This window comes from Oncorhynchus mykiss, chromosome 16 (genome assembly GCF_057628025.1).
Source record: "Oncorhynchus mykiss isolate SJ-2025 chromosome 16, ASM5762802v1, whole genome shotgun sequence".
NCBI classification, from domain to species: Eukaryota; Metazoa; Chordata; class Actinopteri; order Salmoniformes; family Salmonidae; genus Oncorhynchus; species Oncorhynchus mykiss.
In genome coordinates, this window is record NC_143037.1 from 53,970,785 (window position 1) to 53,985,842 (window position 15,058).

Consider the following 15,058-nt stretch of genomic DNA (forward strand, 5'->3'; position numbering starts at 1 on the left):
GGTGGAGGGTACGTCATGGTCTGGGGCGGTGTGTCACAGCATCATCGTACTGAGCTTGTTGTCATTGCAAGCAATCTCAATGCTGTGCGTTACAGGGAAGACATCCTCCTCCCTCATGTGGTACCCTTCCTGCAGGCTCATCCTGACATGACCCTCCAGCATGACAATGCCACCAGCCATACTGCTCGTTCTGTGCGTGATTTCCTGCAAGACAGGAATGTCAGTGTTTTGCCATGGCCAGCGAAGAGCCCGGATCTCAATCCCATTGAGCACGTCTGGGACCTGTTGGATCCGGGGGGTCGGGCTTGGGCCATTCCCCCCAGAAATGTCCTGGAACTTGCAGGTGCCTTGCTGGAAGAGTGGGGTAACATCTCACAGCAAGAACTGGAAAATCTGGGGCAGTCCATGAGGAGGAGATGCACTGCAGTACTTAGTATCTGGTGTGGCCAACAGCTGCATTCTATCAACACATCTCCTGTGCCACACACGCATCACGGACTCTAGATCATTGCTACTCTCCCTTCCAGGACGGCTACAAGGCCCTCCCCTGCCCTCCATTCGGCAAATCCGATCCCACCTCCTTTCTGCTCCTCCCCACCTATAGGCAGAAACTTAAGTAGGAAGCATCCGTGGTGAGGACTGTTCAGCATTGGTCTGACCAATCTGAATCTGTGCTTCAAGATTGTTTTGATCACGCGGACTGGAACATTTTCCGTGTCGCCTCTGAGAAAAATGTCTGACTTGGTGACTGGGTTCATCAGGAAGTGCATAGAGGATGTTGTTCCCACTGTGACGATTATCCAAACCAAAAACCGTGTATAGATAACAGCATTCGCGCAAGATTGAAAGTGCGAACCACTGCATTTAACCATGGCAAGGTGACTGGAAATATGGACGTGTAGAAACAGACCAGCTATGACCTCTGTAAGGCAATCCGAGGCAAAACGACAGTATAGGGTTGAGTTGCAATTCATCGACTCGGACGCAATAATTATGTGGCAGAAATTCCAGACAATCACGGATTATAAAGGGAAATCCAGCCACATCACATAACCCTAAGTCTCGCTTTGAGGAAAATAACATCGAACCGCCAACGCGAGCCCCCGTTACTAACAGGGACTATGTGCGCTCTCATTCTCCGTGGCCAACGTGAGTAAGTTGTTTAAGCCCGTTAACCCTCGCAAGGCTGCAGGCCCAGACGGCATCCCAAGCCGCATCCTCAGAGCATGTGCAGAGCAGCTGCAAGTCTGTTGTCCACACTTGCATAAAGATGTCCACCGTTGTTCCTGTACCCAAGAATGGGAGGGTAACTGAACTAAATTACTCTCCACCTGTAGCACTCACTTCTGTCATCTTAAAGTGCTTTGAAAGGCTAATTAAGGACCATATCACATCCACCTTAACCAACACCCTAGAGCCACTACAATTTGCATACCGACCCAACAGATCCACATATGACGCAATCATCATTGCACTGCACACTGCCCTATCCCAACTGGACAAGAGATGACAAATGCTGTTTATCAGCTACAGCTCAAAACCATAGTGCCCTCCAAACTCATCACTAAGCTCAGGACCCTGGGTCTGAACCCCGCCCTGGTCAATTGTTTTGTGTGATGACGATGGAGGCGGCTTATTGTAGAGAAATTAACATTCAATTCTCTGGCAGCAGCTCTGGTGGACATTCCTGCAGAGATCTGTGGCATTGTGTTGTGTGACAAAACTGGACATTTTAGAGCTGCCTGTTATTGTCCGCAGCACAAGGTGAACCTGTGTAATGAACATGCGGTTTAATCAGCTTCTTGATATGCCACACCTGTTAGCTGTAAACAAATTTGTGCCCAAAATTTGAGCGAAATAAGCTTTTTGTGCATATGGGAAATTTCTGGGATGATTTATTTCACCTCATGAAACATCGGACCACCACTTTACATGTTGCATTTATATTTTTTGTTCAGTGTATTATTAATGAACTCACTCACACACACACACAGACATTCACACACAGGGGGAAAAGTATGTGGCCACATTGAGAGAGAAGAGCGATTAGGTCCATCTCCAGGCCTTTTCAACACTCCTCATCTGCAGCAGACCGATAAGCCCTGGCAGGACTGCAGCATGAGCGAGAGAGAGGAACTAATCGCATGAACTCCTCCTGAAACCAACAAATTGGAGCAAACACAGAGAGGACATTTGTCCTCCACCAAATATTTGTAAGGTGAATTAAGTGCTTTGTGCGCTTTGCCTAAAGGGCACAGATCAGATACAAATGTTTCAGAGTGATGTAGTATGCTACCACTGCCCGTCTAAGGTTAAAGATATCAAAACCACTCACATGCCCCCTTCATCCAGATGAGAATAAAGTGGTTTATTTTTAAAAGGTTGCCTGCATGGAACCACAGAATCTAGAGAGATGGATCTGTAAATGCAGACTATTTCTAGTAAGTAAGAAATGGAATAAGTAAATGCAGGACCCCCCTTTCTTTGCATAGAAATATAATTACCCATATTGAGTATACACCTGATTCAACTTGTCAACTAATCATCAAGCCCTCAATGAGTTGAAAGAAGTGTGTTTGTCCAGGGCTACAACCAAAATGTGTGCTGTTGGGGTACTGGAGGACCAAGGTTGTCAAAATCATTCCACGGAGGGCCGAGTGTCTGCACGTTTTTGGTTTTTCCTTTCAATTAAGACCTAGACAACCAGATAAGGATAGTTCCTTAATGATTAGTGACCTTCATTCATCAATCAAGTACAAGGGTGGAGCGAAAACCCGCAGACACTCGGCCCGCCGTGGAATGAGTTTGACACGTGCCTTAGATCCACTACAACTTGCATACCGCCCCAACAGACCCACAGATCCACTGCACACTGCATTGCACATTGCCCTATCCCGTTTGGAAAAGAGGAATACCTATGTAAGAATGCTGTTAATCGACTACAGCCCAGCCTTCAACACCATAGTGCCCTCCAAGCTCATCACTAATCTCAAGGCCCTTGGTCTGAACTGAACCCCGCTCTGTGCAACTGGGTCCTAGACTTCCTGACAGGCCAACCCCAAGTGATGAAGGTAGGCAACAACATCTCCGCCATGCTGATCCTCAACACAGGGGCCCCACAATGGTGCATGCTCAGCCCCCTCCTGTACGCCATGTTAACCCTTGACTGCATGGCCATGCACATCTCAAACTCAATCATCAAGTTTGGTGACCTACACAACAGTGGTAGGCCTGATTATCAACAATGACGAGACCGCCTACAGGGAGGAAATGAGTGCCCTGGTGGAGTGGTGCCAGGAAAATAACGTCAACAAAACAAAGGAGTTGATTTTGGCCTTCAGGAGACAGCAGAGAGCGCATGCCCCTATCCACATAGTCAGCACTACAGTGGAGAGGGTGAAAAGCTACAAGTTCCTCGACGTGCACATCACTGATAAACTGAAATGATCCATCCGCAAAGTGTTGTGAAGGCGCAACAGCGCCTCTTCAACCTTAGGAGGCTGAAGAAATTCGGCTTGGCCCCTAAGACCCTCACAAACTTCTACAGATGCACCATTGAGCATCTTGTCGGGCTGTATCACCGCCTGCTACGTTAATTGCACTGTCCGTAATCTCACTTGTAAACTTTGTGAGAATATTATTTCTGCGTAACAGAGATTACACCGTCCACAACCGCAGGGCTCTCCAGAGGGTGGTGCGGTCAGCCTAACGCATCACCGGGGGCATGCTGCCTGCCCTCCAGGATATCTACAGCACCTGGTGTCACAAGAAGGACAAGAAGATCATCAAGGACCATCCATCTAGAAGGCAGAGACAGTAAAGGTGCATCAAAGCTGCTGGGACCAGCAGACTGTTAAATACCGTAAAACTTAAATTAATAGCCTGAGTGTTCATTTGCTTAAATCACTGGACACAACAGACATTTATTAGAGACAGGCTTTGATTTGAGCCAGGCGTCTATTAATACTCACATTTTGCTCATTTGCATACTTAATTGTTTAATTCCAGCATTCACTTCCAGTATTTTAAGCAATTTCTTATTTTCCTGCACTGTGTTATAATTTACTCACAGGGTCACGTTTATTTAGTCTTAATATACCTCTATTTTATTTTTTGGAGTCTGAATTATTTTATGTGACATCAAACATTAAACCTTGTAAACATTTCAAGGTAAACTTGTAAACAATTCATTTAGAGCGGGCGTTTATATAAACTTGTAAACAATTAATTTAGAGCGGGCGTTTATATAAACTTGTAAACAATTCATTTAGAGCGGGCGTTTATATAAACTTGTAAACAATTCATTTAGAGCGGGCGTTTATATAAACTTGTAAACAATTCATTTAGAGCGGGCGTTTATTTGAAACAGGTGTTTATTTTCTGAAATGTGTGCCATTGCCCGGATATTAAAAGGGACTGGCGGTTCATCTTCCAGCAGGACAATGACCCTAAGCATAGTGCTAAAGTAACACTTGAGTGGTTTAAGGGGAAACATTTAAATGTCTTGGAATGGCCTAGTCAAATCCCAGACCTCAATCCAATTGAACATTTGTAGTGCGACTTAAAGATTTCTGTACACCAGCAGAACCCATCCAACTTGAAGGAGCTGGAGCAGTTTTGCCTTGAAGAATGGGCAAAAATCCTAGTGGCTAGATGTGCCAAGCTTATAGCGACATACCCCAAGAGACTTGCAGCTGTAATTGATGCTAAAGGTGGCTCTACAAAGTATTGACTTTGGGGGCGTGAATAGTTATGCACGCACAAGCTCTGTTTTTTTGTCTTATTTCCTTATTGTTTCACAATAAAAAATATCTTGCGTCTTCAAAGTGGTAGGCATGTTGTGTAAATCAAATTATATAAACCCTCCCCAAATATATTTTAATTCCAGGTTGTAAGGCAACAAAATAGTAAAAATGCCACGGGGGTTAACACTTTCGCAAGCCACTGTATTTTGACAATGTTGTCGGAGTCGAAGATATTGCAGTTTACTCTAATCTTCTGCGTTGGTCATCAATTTTATTTTCCAAAGATTGCACGTTTGCTAGCAAAATGGAAGGTTTATTTTATTGCCTACGAATTCTCAGGCAGCCCGCCCTCTGGCCCCTTTTTCTCCGCCTTCTCTTCACTCAAATGACGGGGATCTGGGCCTGTTCCTGGGGAAGCAGTATATCACGTCAGGCTCATCGGACTCGTTAAAAGAAAAAAAGGATTCTGCCAGTCCGTGGTGAGTAATCGCAGTTCTGATGCCCAGAAGTTATTTTTGGTCATAAGAGACGGTAACAGGAACATTATTTACAAAATAAGTTACAAAAAACACAAAGAAACAAACAAAAAATTACAATTGGTTAGGAATATGTAAAACATCAGCCTTGTTCTCCGGCGCCATCTTGTCATGAAGTGTTCAATGACTAATGTTTACATACTGTTTTTCCCATTTGATATGTACTGTACCAAACATTAGGAACATCTTCCTAATATTGAGTCGCACACCCCCGTGCCCCCTTTTGCCCTCAGAACAGCCTAAATTTGTCGGGGCATGGGCTCTACAAGGTGTCGAAAGCGTGCCACAGGGTTGCTGGCCCACGTTGACTCCAATGCTTCCCACAGTTGTGTCAAGTTGGCGTGTGGTGGACCATTCTTGATACACACGGGAAACTGTTGAGCATGAAAAACCCAGCAGTGTTACAGTTTTTGACACAAACCAGTGCGCCTGGCCCCTACTACCATCCCCCTTTCAAAGGCACTTAAATCTTTTGTCTTGCCCATTCAACCTCTGAATGGTTTACATACAGAATCCATGTCTCAATTGTCTCAAGGCTTAAAAATCCTTCTTTAACCCATCTCCTCCCCTTAATCTACACCAATTTGAAGTGGATTTAACAAGTGACATCAGTATGGGATCATAGCTTTCACCTGGATTCACCTGGTCAGTCTGTCATTGAAAGAACAGAGTGTTCTTAATGTGTTGCATACTCCGTGTTCATATGAAGTGGCTAAAACAATATGTAAACATTATTAAAGTGACAGGGGAATGAATACTTTCTGAACGCACTATATATATGTATATATTATATACATACAGTACTAGTCAAACGTTTGGACACCTACTCATTCAAGGGTTTTTCTTTATTTTTTACTATTTTCTAAATTGTAGAATAGTAGTGAAGACATCAAAACTATGAAATAACACATATATATTTGCTCTGTTGGATCTTGAAACAAGCATTTTGCTGCACCTGCGATAACATCTGCAAAATGTGTGTACGCGACCAATAACATTTGATTTGATTTTAATAGAATTGAGCCCTCTGGCACTCTCTTTACAATTAGTCTCATCTCAACAGACGGCTTATAGCAGTTGCCCAACACAAGACATGCCTGAGCCTCCTCCAGAACAGAACGTTCAGAAAGAAATTTATTTGTGTAGAACAGATATTATTGTCTGTAATGTAGAATAGGGAATCATGTTCACGCTATTCATTCTATTTCTATCTGTAACGTGTAGTTTTCACATCACTAAATACATCCCTGCATTCCATTTCACAGGGACGACCCAACACTGTTTGCACTGCGAGGATGATTTTAAATTGTGTGGAATGAAAAATGACTCGGGAGGGTGAAAAGTACTGTTGTCGATGTCACCCAAAATTATTTCATTGGTCATAATTTGATGATAATCATGGTTATAGTTCATGAATAAGCATGATTAAACTGTTTGCCATTAGTTCACCACCCAGTCGTTTGTTGTGACAGTGATTACTCATTTGTACATGTAGGCTAGCCTACGTCTCAGGCCCTAGTGAGGACTATTATCAATAAAAGGAGAATTGGCTAGCGGGAATGCACTGAAAGAATGTAACGAATGTTTCGTGGAATGGCCATCCGGATAGCATTTATTACCAATCCAAGACATTTACCCAATATGTCTTTACTATATAATATCTGTGGAATTATAACTTATACAAAATGTGACGTTTATATTTATAATTCGGTCGGATTCCATTGTGGCAGTGGCGACATAACAAGATGGATTTCGGAGGAATCACAGAGGAGAAGGCAGAGACACCTCGGCCATTAATCTGCGCAATTGCGTCTGTCGGTGTCTGTTTGCATGGCAACCCTATCTCTTCGTTACTCACTGGGCCTCCCTATTATCAGCTGTTGATGAAAGAGTTGGAGCTCTGAAGGATGCCGAGCCGCGGAGAGTGGTTTTAATTCCCACTAAAAACTCCACAAGCCCACGGAGATGTGTCGTACTGTGATAAAGCCACTTAATTGCAATGCTCACACTTTATGAAGTACGCCACGGCCGCGGTGCATCATTTCCGAGCTCCACAGTAAAAAAGTGTCTGTAAAATTTAGACATTAGAAAAGTCACTTTCCCCAAAGTGGATGTTGCCAAACTCGAGTGAAATGCTCGAATTGTAGCAGAGAAAGACTGCATGCAACAATTTCATTAATTCTAACCTTTAGTTTTAATTAGAGCCTCAGTCATCTTCCTGTAATTCTACCTGGAATCTGCCAGACAGCATAACCGCCAATTACAAAACAATCTCTCTTTGAGGCCATTTTTGGGGGGGAAATGCGCTCTCTGCTATTGGCAGCGAATAGAAGGTCCGGCGAACCCTGCTTGGCATTGGCACTCACACTACTCCTCACAGTGAGCAATTGCTTCTCCCACTCTCCCATTACCAGGTGTGAAGCTTTGCTCGACAGCCCGGGCGACTCGACTGCCACACACAACTGCTGTAGCTCGGCACTAAATGAATTAATGTCTGCTCTCCACCAGAGGAGACCCTGGAATCAATCAACGTTCACCGTTGAGCACAACTCACCCTTTATCCGCCATGAGTGGGAAGCGAACATGGATTCCACTAGTTAAGCTCTCAAATTGGTGTCCGAGGAGGCAAAGTGTACTGAATGTTACCTGGAGGTAACCTGGAAGCTTGTGTTGACCGATTGGATCAACACAACATAAAGCTATTGTATTTAGTGAATATATTTTTCTAAATGAAATTAATGTTAGCTAAATTAATGTTAGCTAATAACACAGAAACAGCCAATAACACAGTCCGACAACACGGACATCAAAAACACGAGGTAAATAAATAAGTGAAGTAACACATGTTATATCAAAGTCCAGATCCCGTATCCCAAAATACAGCCCTTTTGAGAAATTGTTCAAATAAAGAGAACTGTGTTTACTCTTTCAAAATGGCGTCCTTTGGTTTTCTCTAGGATGTCCTGTAGACCAGAACAAACCCAACAAGCCCCAGTGTCTTCCTCCGTCACGCTCCCACATCATCTCACCGCCGGATGCCACAAGTGGCTTCACCGGGGGCAGCTTGTCCTCCAAGAGCATCCAACGACTCAGCGGTAGGACCCCCACACCTTTGTTTGTGTATGTGAACTTGTGTTTTTATCTGTGTGTGCTGTTGGTTGATTTACAGGGCGACGGTGGCGGTGTTATTCATGACTGTCTCATCCAGATCCATTATACATTCTGCCCTTTCTCTTCAGCTCTGAGACACTCAATTTGCAGCCTAATTGAGCCTGCCCAAGCATATCTGGTGGCTGGTCACACAGTGTTCAGCGCCTCACACACACCACAACAGAGGTGTGAAGAAGAATAATAATAACAGTTGAAAATAATAATACATTTCATTTTTATAACACTTTTCATTACAGTGTTATTCCAAAGCTCTACAAAATTTCAAACAATGATAAGAAAAACCACAAAAAAACAATAAACATCAAACATTTAGAATCAAGGCAGGAAATAGCAGTAGGAAGCTAGGAACTAAAGTAACTTTGCAGATTAGGACTGTAAGAAATACAGGCTGTGTTTTAAGACCTGTTTTAAAAGTTCTGATTGATGGAGTGGCTCTCAGATGATCAGGGAGAGCATTCCGTAGGCGAGGGGCAAGGGAGCAGAAAGCTCGGACCCCCATAGTGCAGCGACGTGTCTGAGGACTTGAAGCCATGGTGAGTTGCTGAAGCAGAGCTTGTGAGGTGGCTCATAGAAATTAGGTAGGCGGGACTCAATCCATTAAATGAATGTCCAACAAAACCGAAGAAATCCAGTCTACAAACACTGTATGAAAACAACTACACATACCTGATTCACACTAAAGGATTGACCTGACTCGTACTGTCCCGGCTTTTCTTTTCACATTGTTCTATGGTGGATGTGTAACCACGCCAGTATAGTACAGCTTGGCTTGGCTCGGTTTGCCCTATAGTGTGAATCAGGCCATGGTGTGTGCTTACGATAAGAAATGCACTTTATTTTATAGATGAATGTTATTGCAAATGACTTCCCAACAGAATGACTGTAGATCTGTTCAGTTAGTCGCTGAAGTACTACAGTTCCATTACTGTACCATTCTCTCCAAGCCTGTAGTGAATACCTACTACCCGGGGACTATCCAGCAAAGTGATTGGCAGATCGCTGACGCCATTCTGATAAGGAGGAATGCGAAGAAGTGCCGGGAGAGATGGAGATTGTGTGGGAAGTGGTAGAGAGACTTGGAGAGAGACAGAAGGGGGAGAGGGATGGAGAGGTAACGATAACAATGGAGAGGCGTGTAGAGAGAGAAGGGGAGAGGGAAAGAGAGAGGGTAAGAGAGACCGAGAGGGAGAGATGGATAAGAGAGGGAGAGGCCAAGAGAGAGATAGAGGGGGAGATATCCCCCTGGTGAGTTATCAGTGAGTGGGAGCAGAGCCTCCACTATTCTAGAAGGGCTTTAGATGAGAAACAGTACTTGAGGCCCCCTTCCTTTGATCCTCCACTTACTTTATCTCTCTCTTTTATATTATTGGGCTGCTCCCCTCCTCCCCTTCCTTGGTTCCCAGATTATTTGTGGGCTGATATCAGTCAGATGTTTATCTTCCAATTGGTTCAGGGTGCTGTCTTAATGCATACTCAATCCCATCAGCATCATTACAGTAAGTGCTGTGTTGGCAACATCTGACAAAACAAATAAATACGGTATGTATGGCTCGTGGTTCTCATGGTCGTTACTAGGTCTCTTCTCTGTCTACGGCTGATGGCTACAAAGATACTTTTCATTACAACAGTGGTCACTATAACTCTGGAGAGCCACAGGGTGTGTACACTGATGTTTCAGCCTAGCACTAAAAAGCTGACGGACACCAAAAAATGTTGGTAGAGGTGCTGACTAACGGAGTAGTAAACTAAAGAATGCTCCCAACAAGTTAATGGGTCAATGCAGATCAAAATAATTGTTTGTTGATGTGTTCCAGTAAGGTTGTGATTGCATTGCGGTAAGGTTGTTAATATTGTGAGTGCGTTGCAGTAAGGCTGTTAATGCGTTGCTGTAAGATTGCCTGTTGTGAATGTGTTGCAGTGCGTAACGCAGCGCGGGCCCAGAGGCTGGTGGAGCTGGACGGGGACCTGGTGCCGTTGCTCCAGAGCCATATGAAGGAGGGCGGTGGGACGCCCTGCACTAACACCCCCTGGTGGGGCGAGACCGACGACGTACGCCAGCGCAAACTCAATCGCATGGTGGCCGTGCGGCAGCACGAGGGGGGACAAGATGGCACCGGCAGCGAGGTCAAGACGAAGGTCACGGTAAAGTCAACAACATGGCCACCTGGCTCTCTACTAAGAAGCCCACTTGGCCTTCTCCCCTTCCCCCAAAGTCATTTTAAAGACATCAATGTACAGCAAAACTTTAGACGTCACTGCAGAACACACGCCATACAAATATGGCCACATGCAGCTGTAGGGACTTACAGGGCCAAAATTCTTCTAACATTCACATCAATGTAGCAGCAGAACACTCATATCCCAATACCCGAACATATAAGTACAAAAGTTGGCAAACAACGTAGCAATGCAACAGACAGATCAAACAGCCAGGTAGCCTATAGCCTACTATCTATGGTGCTGAAATGGACAAGGGGATGGTTAACTCAAAGCATTTTAGACGTCACTGTTTAACACTCACCATACGCATATGCCCATACTCAGCTGTAGGGTTGCACTTTTTGGGGAATATTCAGAGGTGGAAACGTTCTGTGGGAATTAATGGAAATATATGCAAATTAATATTAATACCATTTAAATTTAGATGTTTTTTGCATTGTATATATTTACCATATCATGTGGAGACAGAACCATAAACCTTTTACCTTATCATAAGTAGACATCATTGCAAATGATTAAATCATTCCAATGGAAATCAAAAAAACGATTTCGTTACGACTTGAACTCCAATTAAATTAGTTGACTCTTCACATGGGATGATTTCACTGAACAACAAAAGAAAGGGAATATTGAATGATCCCCAATGAGCCATCGCATCTCCCAAAAAAACATTTTCAACATAAATCTCTAAAATGATAGTCTAGAAACTAAAGATTTGGTTGTCTTCCTCTCAGGCTTCCATGTCTTCTTCCTGGACCTTCTCAATGTCCACCTCTTGAACATCAGACTCTGAGGCCTCATCTTCACAGTCACTTTCCAACCTTGTTGAGGATGGCTCGTTGTCAGGGTCAAAAAGCCTCAAATTTGCCCGGATGGCCACCAATTTTTCAACCCTTGTATTGGTCAGCCTGTTGCGTGCTTTGGTGTGTATGTTCTCAAATAAGGACCCGTTGCGCTCCGAGGCGACTGATGTTGGTGGGATTTGGAGGATGATGAAGGAAATAGGGGAAAAGAGCCTCAGATCCACAGTCCCTTCCACCAGATCAAATCAAAATGTATTTGTCACATACACATGGTTAGCAGATGTTAATGCGAGTGTAGTGAAATGCTTGTGCTTCCAGTTCCGACCATGCAGTTATATCTAACAAGTAATCTAACAATTTCACAACAACTACCTTATACACACAAGTTGTAAATGAATGAATAAGAATATGTACATAAAAATATATGAATGAGCGATGGCCAAACGGCATAGGCAAGATGCAGTAGATGGTATAGAGTACAGTATATACACTGCTCAAAAAAATAAAGGGAACACTTAAACAACACAATGTAACTCCAAGTCAATCACACTTCTGTGAAATCAAACTGTCCACTTAGGAAGCAACACTGATTGACAATAAATTTCACATGCTGTTGTGCAAATGGAAAAGACTACAGGTGGAAATTATAGGCATTTAGCAATACACCCCCAATAAAGGAAAGTTTGTGTAAATGTGAATTGAATGTAGGAGAATATAACACAATAGATCTGGTTTAGATAATACAATAGTCTTTTTTAATCTTTTTATGGTTGTATCATCTTTAAAATTAACAAGATAAAACATACATTCAGATAGGATGGTGTGGACAATTTCAGTGAAAAACATGAGGGCAACAGTACTTATGCAAAGTTTCAGAATGATAACTTCCAAAATGAGTGTGCTACATGACACGTATCATGAAGTCACCCAGGTGTCCCACACAAGTAGCCCAAATGTGGCCAAATTGGTGAAGTTATACATTTTGAATGGAATAACTATATACAAAATACCAAAATGGTATTCTAACACCCCCCCCCCCCAAAAAAATGGAGAAAAACATGAAAAAAATAACAAACAAAATAACACTTTCAATATTTGGAAGACCCTCAGTCCTCTACACAATATTATGCTGCTGATGCCAGGTGCCATAGCACATCCATGCCTGCAGAAATACATTTGGGCAGATGAACACCACTCGTGGCAGGAGCTGGATGAACCAGCTTCAGTGGGGGATGGACACCTTGGCAATGGGGGCTCCCATTTGGAGTCAGTGTCACTGTGAAAGAAAATGTTCAGTTAGAATAGTTTCACATATGAGCCCTGTATCAACAGGTATAATAAACAGATATATGCGCAGAGAGGTTAAGCAGTTAAACAATTCCTTTGTAAGACAAATGTTTTACAATGAAACATGTATGGAAACAGGTGTATTAACACTCCTCATTTAGAAGGCTCAAGCAAGCTAAAACCCACATGGTAGCAAAAACTAACTTGCAGCAATTGTTAACAAGTTAGAAATGATTTAAACACACTTTGCTGTAGGCTACTATTTACTACTAACAAAAAAATAATGTATGTCGTATAAAAAAGTTTCACCCCACCCTGTATTGTAATCAAAACAGAAAGCATGTACTCCTTGGCTCAGACAGTGTATTAATGTGGGCTCAATAGCATCTCATTAGTTTGCAAGATCTTGAGAATCAGCTGTAAATGTGATGGAGGAAATGCACTGTGCATGTGATGGAAGAATGCACTGTTCATGCAAAGGGTTGCAATTCCATTGAATTTGGGATAGTTTAACCAAAATATGCCACAAGACCTAGAATTGCCTTGTGTATCCCACAAAAAAGGTTCACTGTTATAAGCTAACTTTATTGATTCAATTCTGCAAAATTCCCAGGCTTAACTTCCCATGGAATATTTACTGGAAATTTACCGGAAAGTTTCCGACCCTTTGCAACCCTACTCAGCTTTGGGGCTTACCCAAACTTCGTATATCTTCAAATAAAATACATCAGAACACACATCAGAATGTATAGGTTTCCTGCCTTTGTGATAATATCAAGAGCATATTCAGATTAACTTCACAGAACCAGTTCATAGAAAATATTTGCCTACCTTAGTTTTCCAAAACCTCCCACAAGACAGCCATTCCCTCATGCGTCTTCTCCCCCATTCGTATTTTGCTCTTGGTGTCTGTGCCACATCTGTGTCCTTTAGCAATCCATGACCTCACTTAGGGGACTGGGTTGAATTTAGTCAGGGGGGGCAATAAGTAGTCCTGATATGGTGGAGGTGTACAGGGAGGCACGGGTTGAGGTACAAATCAGGTTGTTTTAAAAAAATCCCCACTCGCGTTCTTCACTGCTGACCGCCACCAACAGGTATTTCAGTCCACCTGGAATATCTCCTTTACCATTGGTGTCCCTGTACTGTCTGTATGCCTGTATGACTGTGCATGAACTGTCAATGCCAAACCGCTGGCAGAGAGATTCTGAGGACTTAGTTTATTTGTCATGTCTGAGGCAGAGGTGGTTACTGTACACTCCACCTGGTCTTTTGCAAGTTTCATCCCTCCAGTCTTTTCCAGACCCAAGCTCCCTACTTTATTGCATGTTGCACAGCCCAGCCTCGTATTTTACACGACAAGCCAAGTTGCTTGCTTGGTTTGCTTGCGCTTGAACTGAGCCTCCAAATTGAACCTGCTCCGGGCACTTCGTCCTCCCCTCCCCCTCTCGCGCCAAATCTGTCTCGCTAGTAGGTCTACTAGCTAGTGGAGGTGCCAGTGGTGATGCAGAATTAGCAGCGATGTTAGCTATCTAAAGAATGGCGCCATCATGAACAGCTTCCTCACTCCTCTCTGACAGTTCTCTGGCTCGTTTCAGGTTAGATGCTTCACCATCTTTCTCTGGATTTTTGGACTTGACAAATGTCATCAACCTAGATTGCCTTTTCTTATCCTTTTTTATTCTTACCAAGGTGACTATCACACGTTTCAAATTCAGAATTATCAGTAGATAAGGGAGACAGCTAGCTAGCCTAGGCTACGCGATGTGACCACCACTTAACCTTTTTGGGATAGGGGGCAGCATTTCACTTTTGGATGAATAACGTGCCCAGAGTGAACTGCCTCCTACTCTGTCCCAGATGCTAATATATGCATATTATTAGTATTGGATAGAAAAGACTCCGAAGTTTCTAAATCTGTTTGAATTATGTCTGTGAGAATAACATAACTCATATGGCAGGCAAAAACCTGAGAAGAAGTCCAAACAGGAAGTGAGGTTGGTCGATTTTCAACCCAGTCCCTATTGAATTCACAGTGAGATGTGGATGCAGTTGCACTTCCTAGGGCTTCCACTAGATGTCAACCGTCTTTAGAAACTGGTTTGAGGATTCTAGTATAAAGGAGTCAGTGGTCTGGCAGGGTGTCTCAGGCTTGTGACGCGCGCTCCTGACAGAGTTTGCTCTCGTTCCAGTGCTTTTCTTCAGACAATGAAATTCTCCGGTTGGAACCTTATTGATGATTTATGTTAAAAACATCCTAAAGATTGATTCCATACATTGTTTGGCTTGTTTCTAC

The 15,058-nt window shown here is 43.3% G+C and overlaps 1 protein-coding gene across 2 annotated transcripts in view; it reads left to right on the forward strand.

The window, feature by feature from the left end:
- The window catches only part of nphp4 (nephronophthisis 4), a 193,594-nt gene that overhangs the window by 151,618 nt on the left and 26,918 nt on the right, over positions 1–15,058 (forward strand). For both annotated transcript variants that reach the window (XM_036947178.2, XM_036947179.2), the window contains exons 18-19: positions 8,239–8,376; positions 10,371–10,594. In XM_036947178.2, the coding sequence (XP_036803073.1) occupies positions 8,239–8,376; positions 10,371–10,594 (362 nt within the window). The remainder of the gene's footprint in view (positions 1–8,238; positions 8,377–10,370; positions 10,595–15,058) is intronic.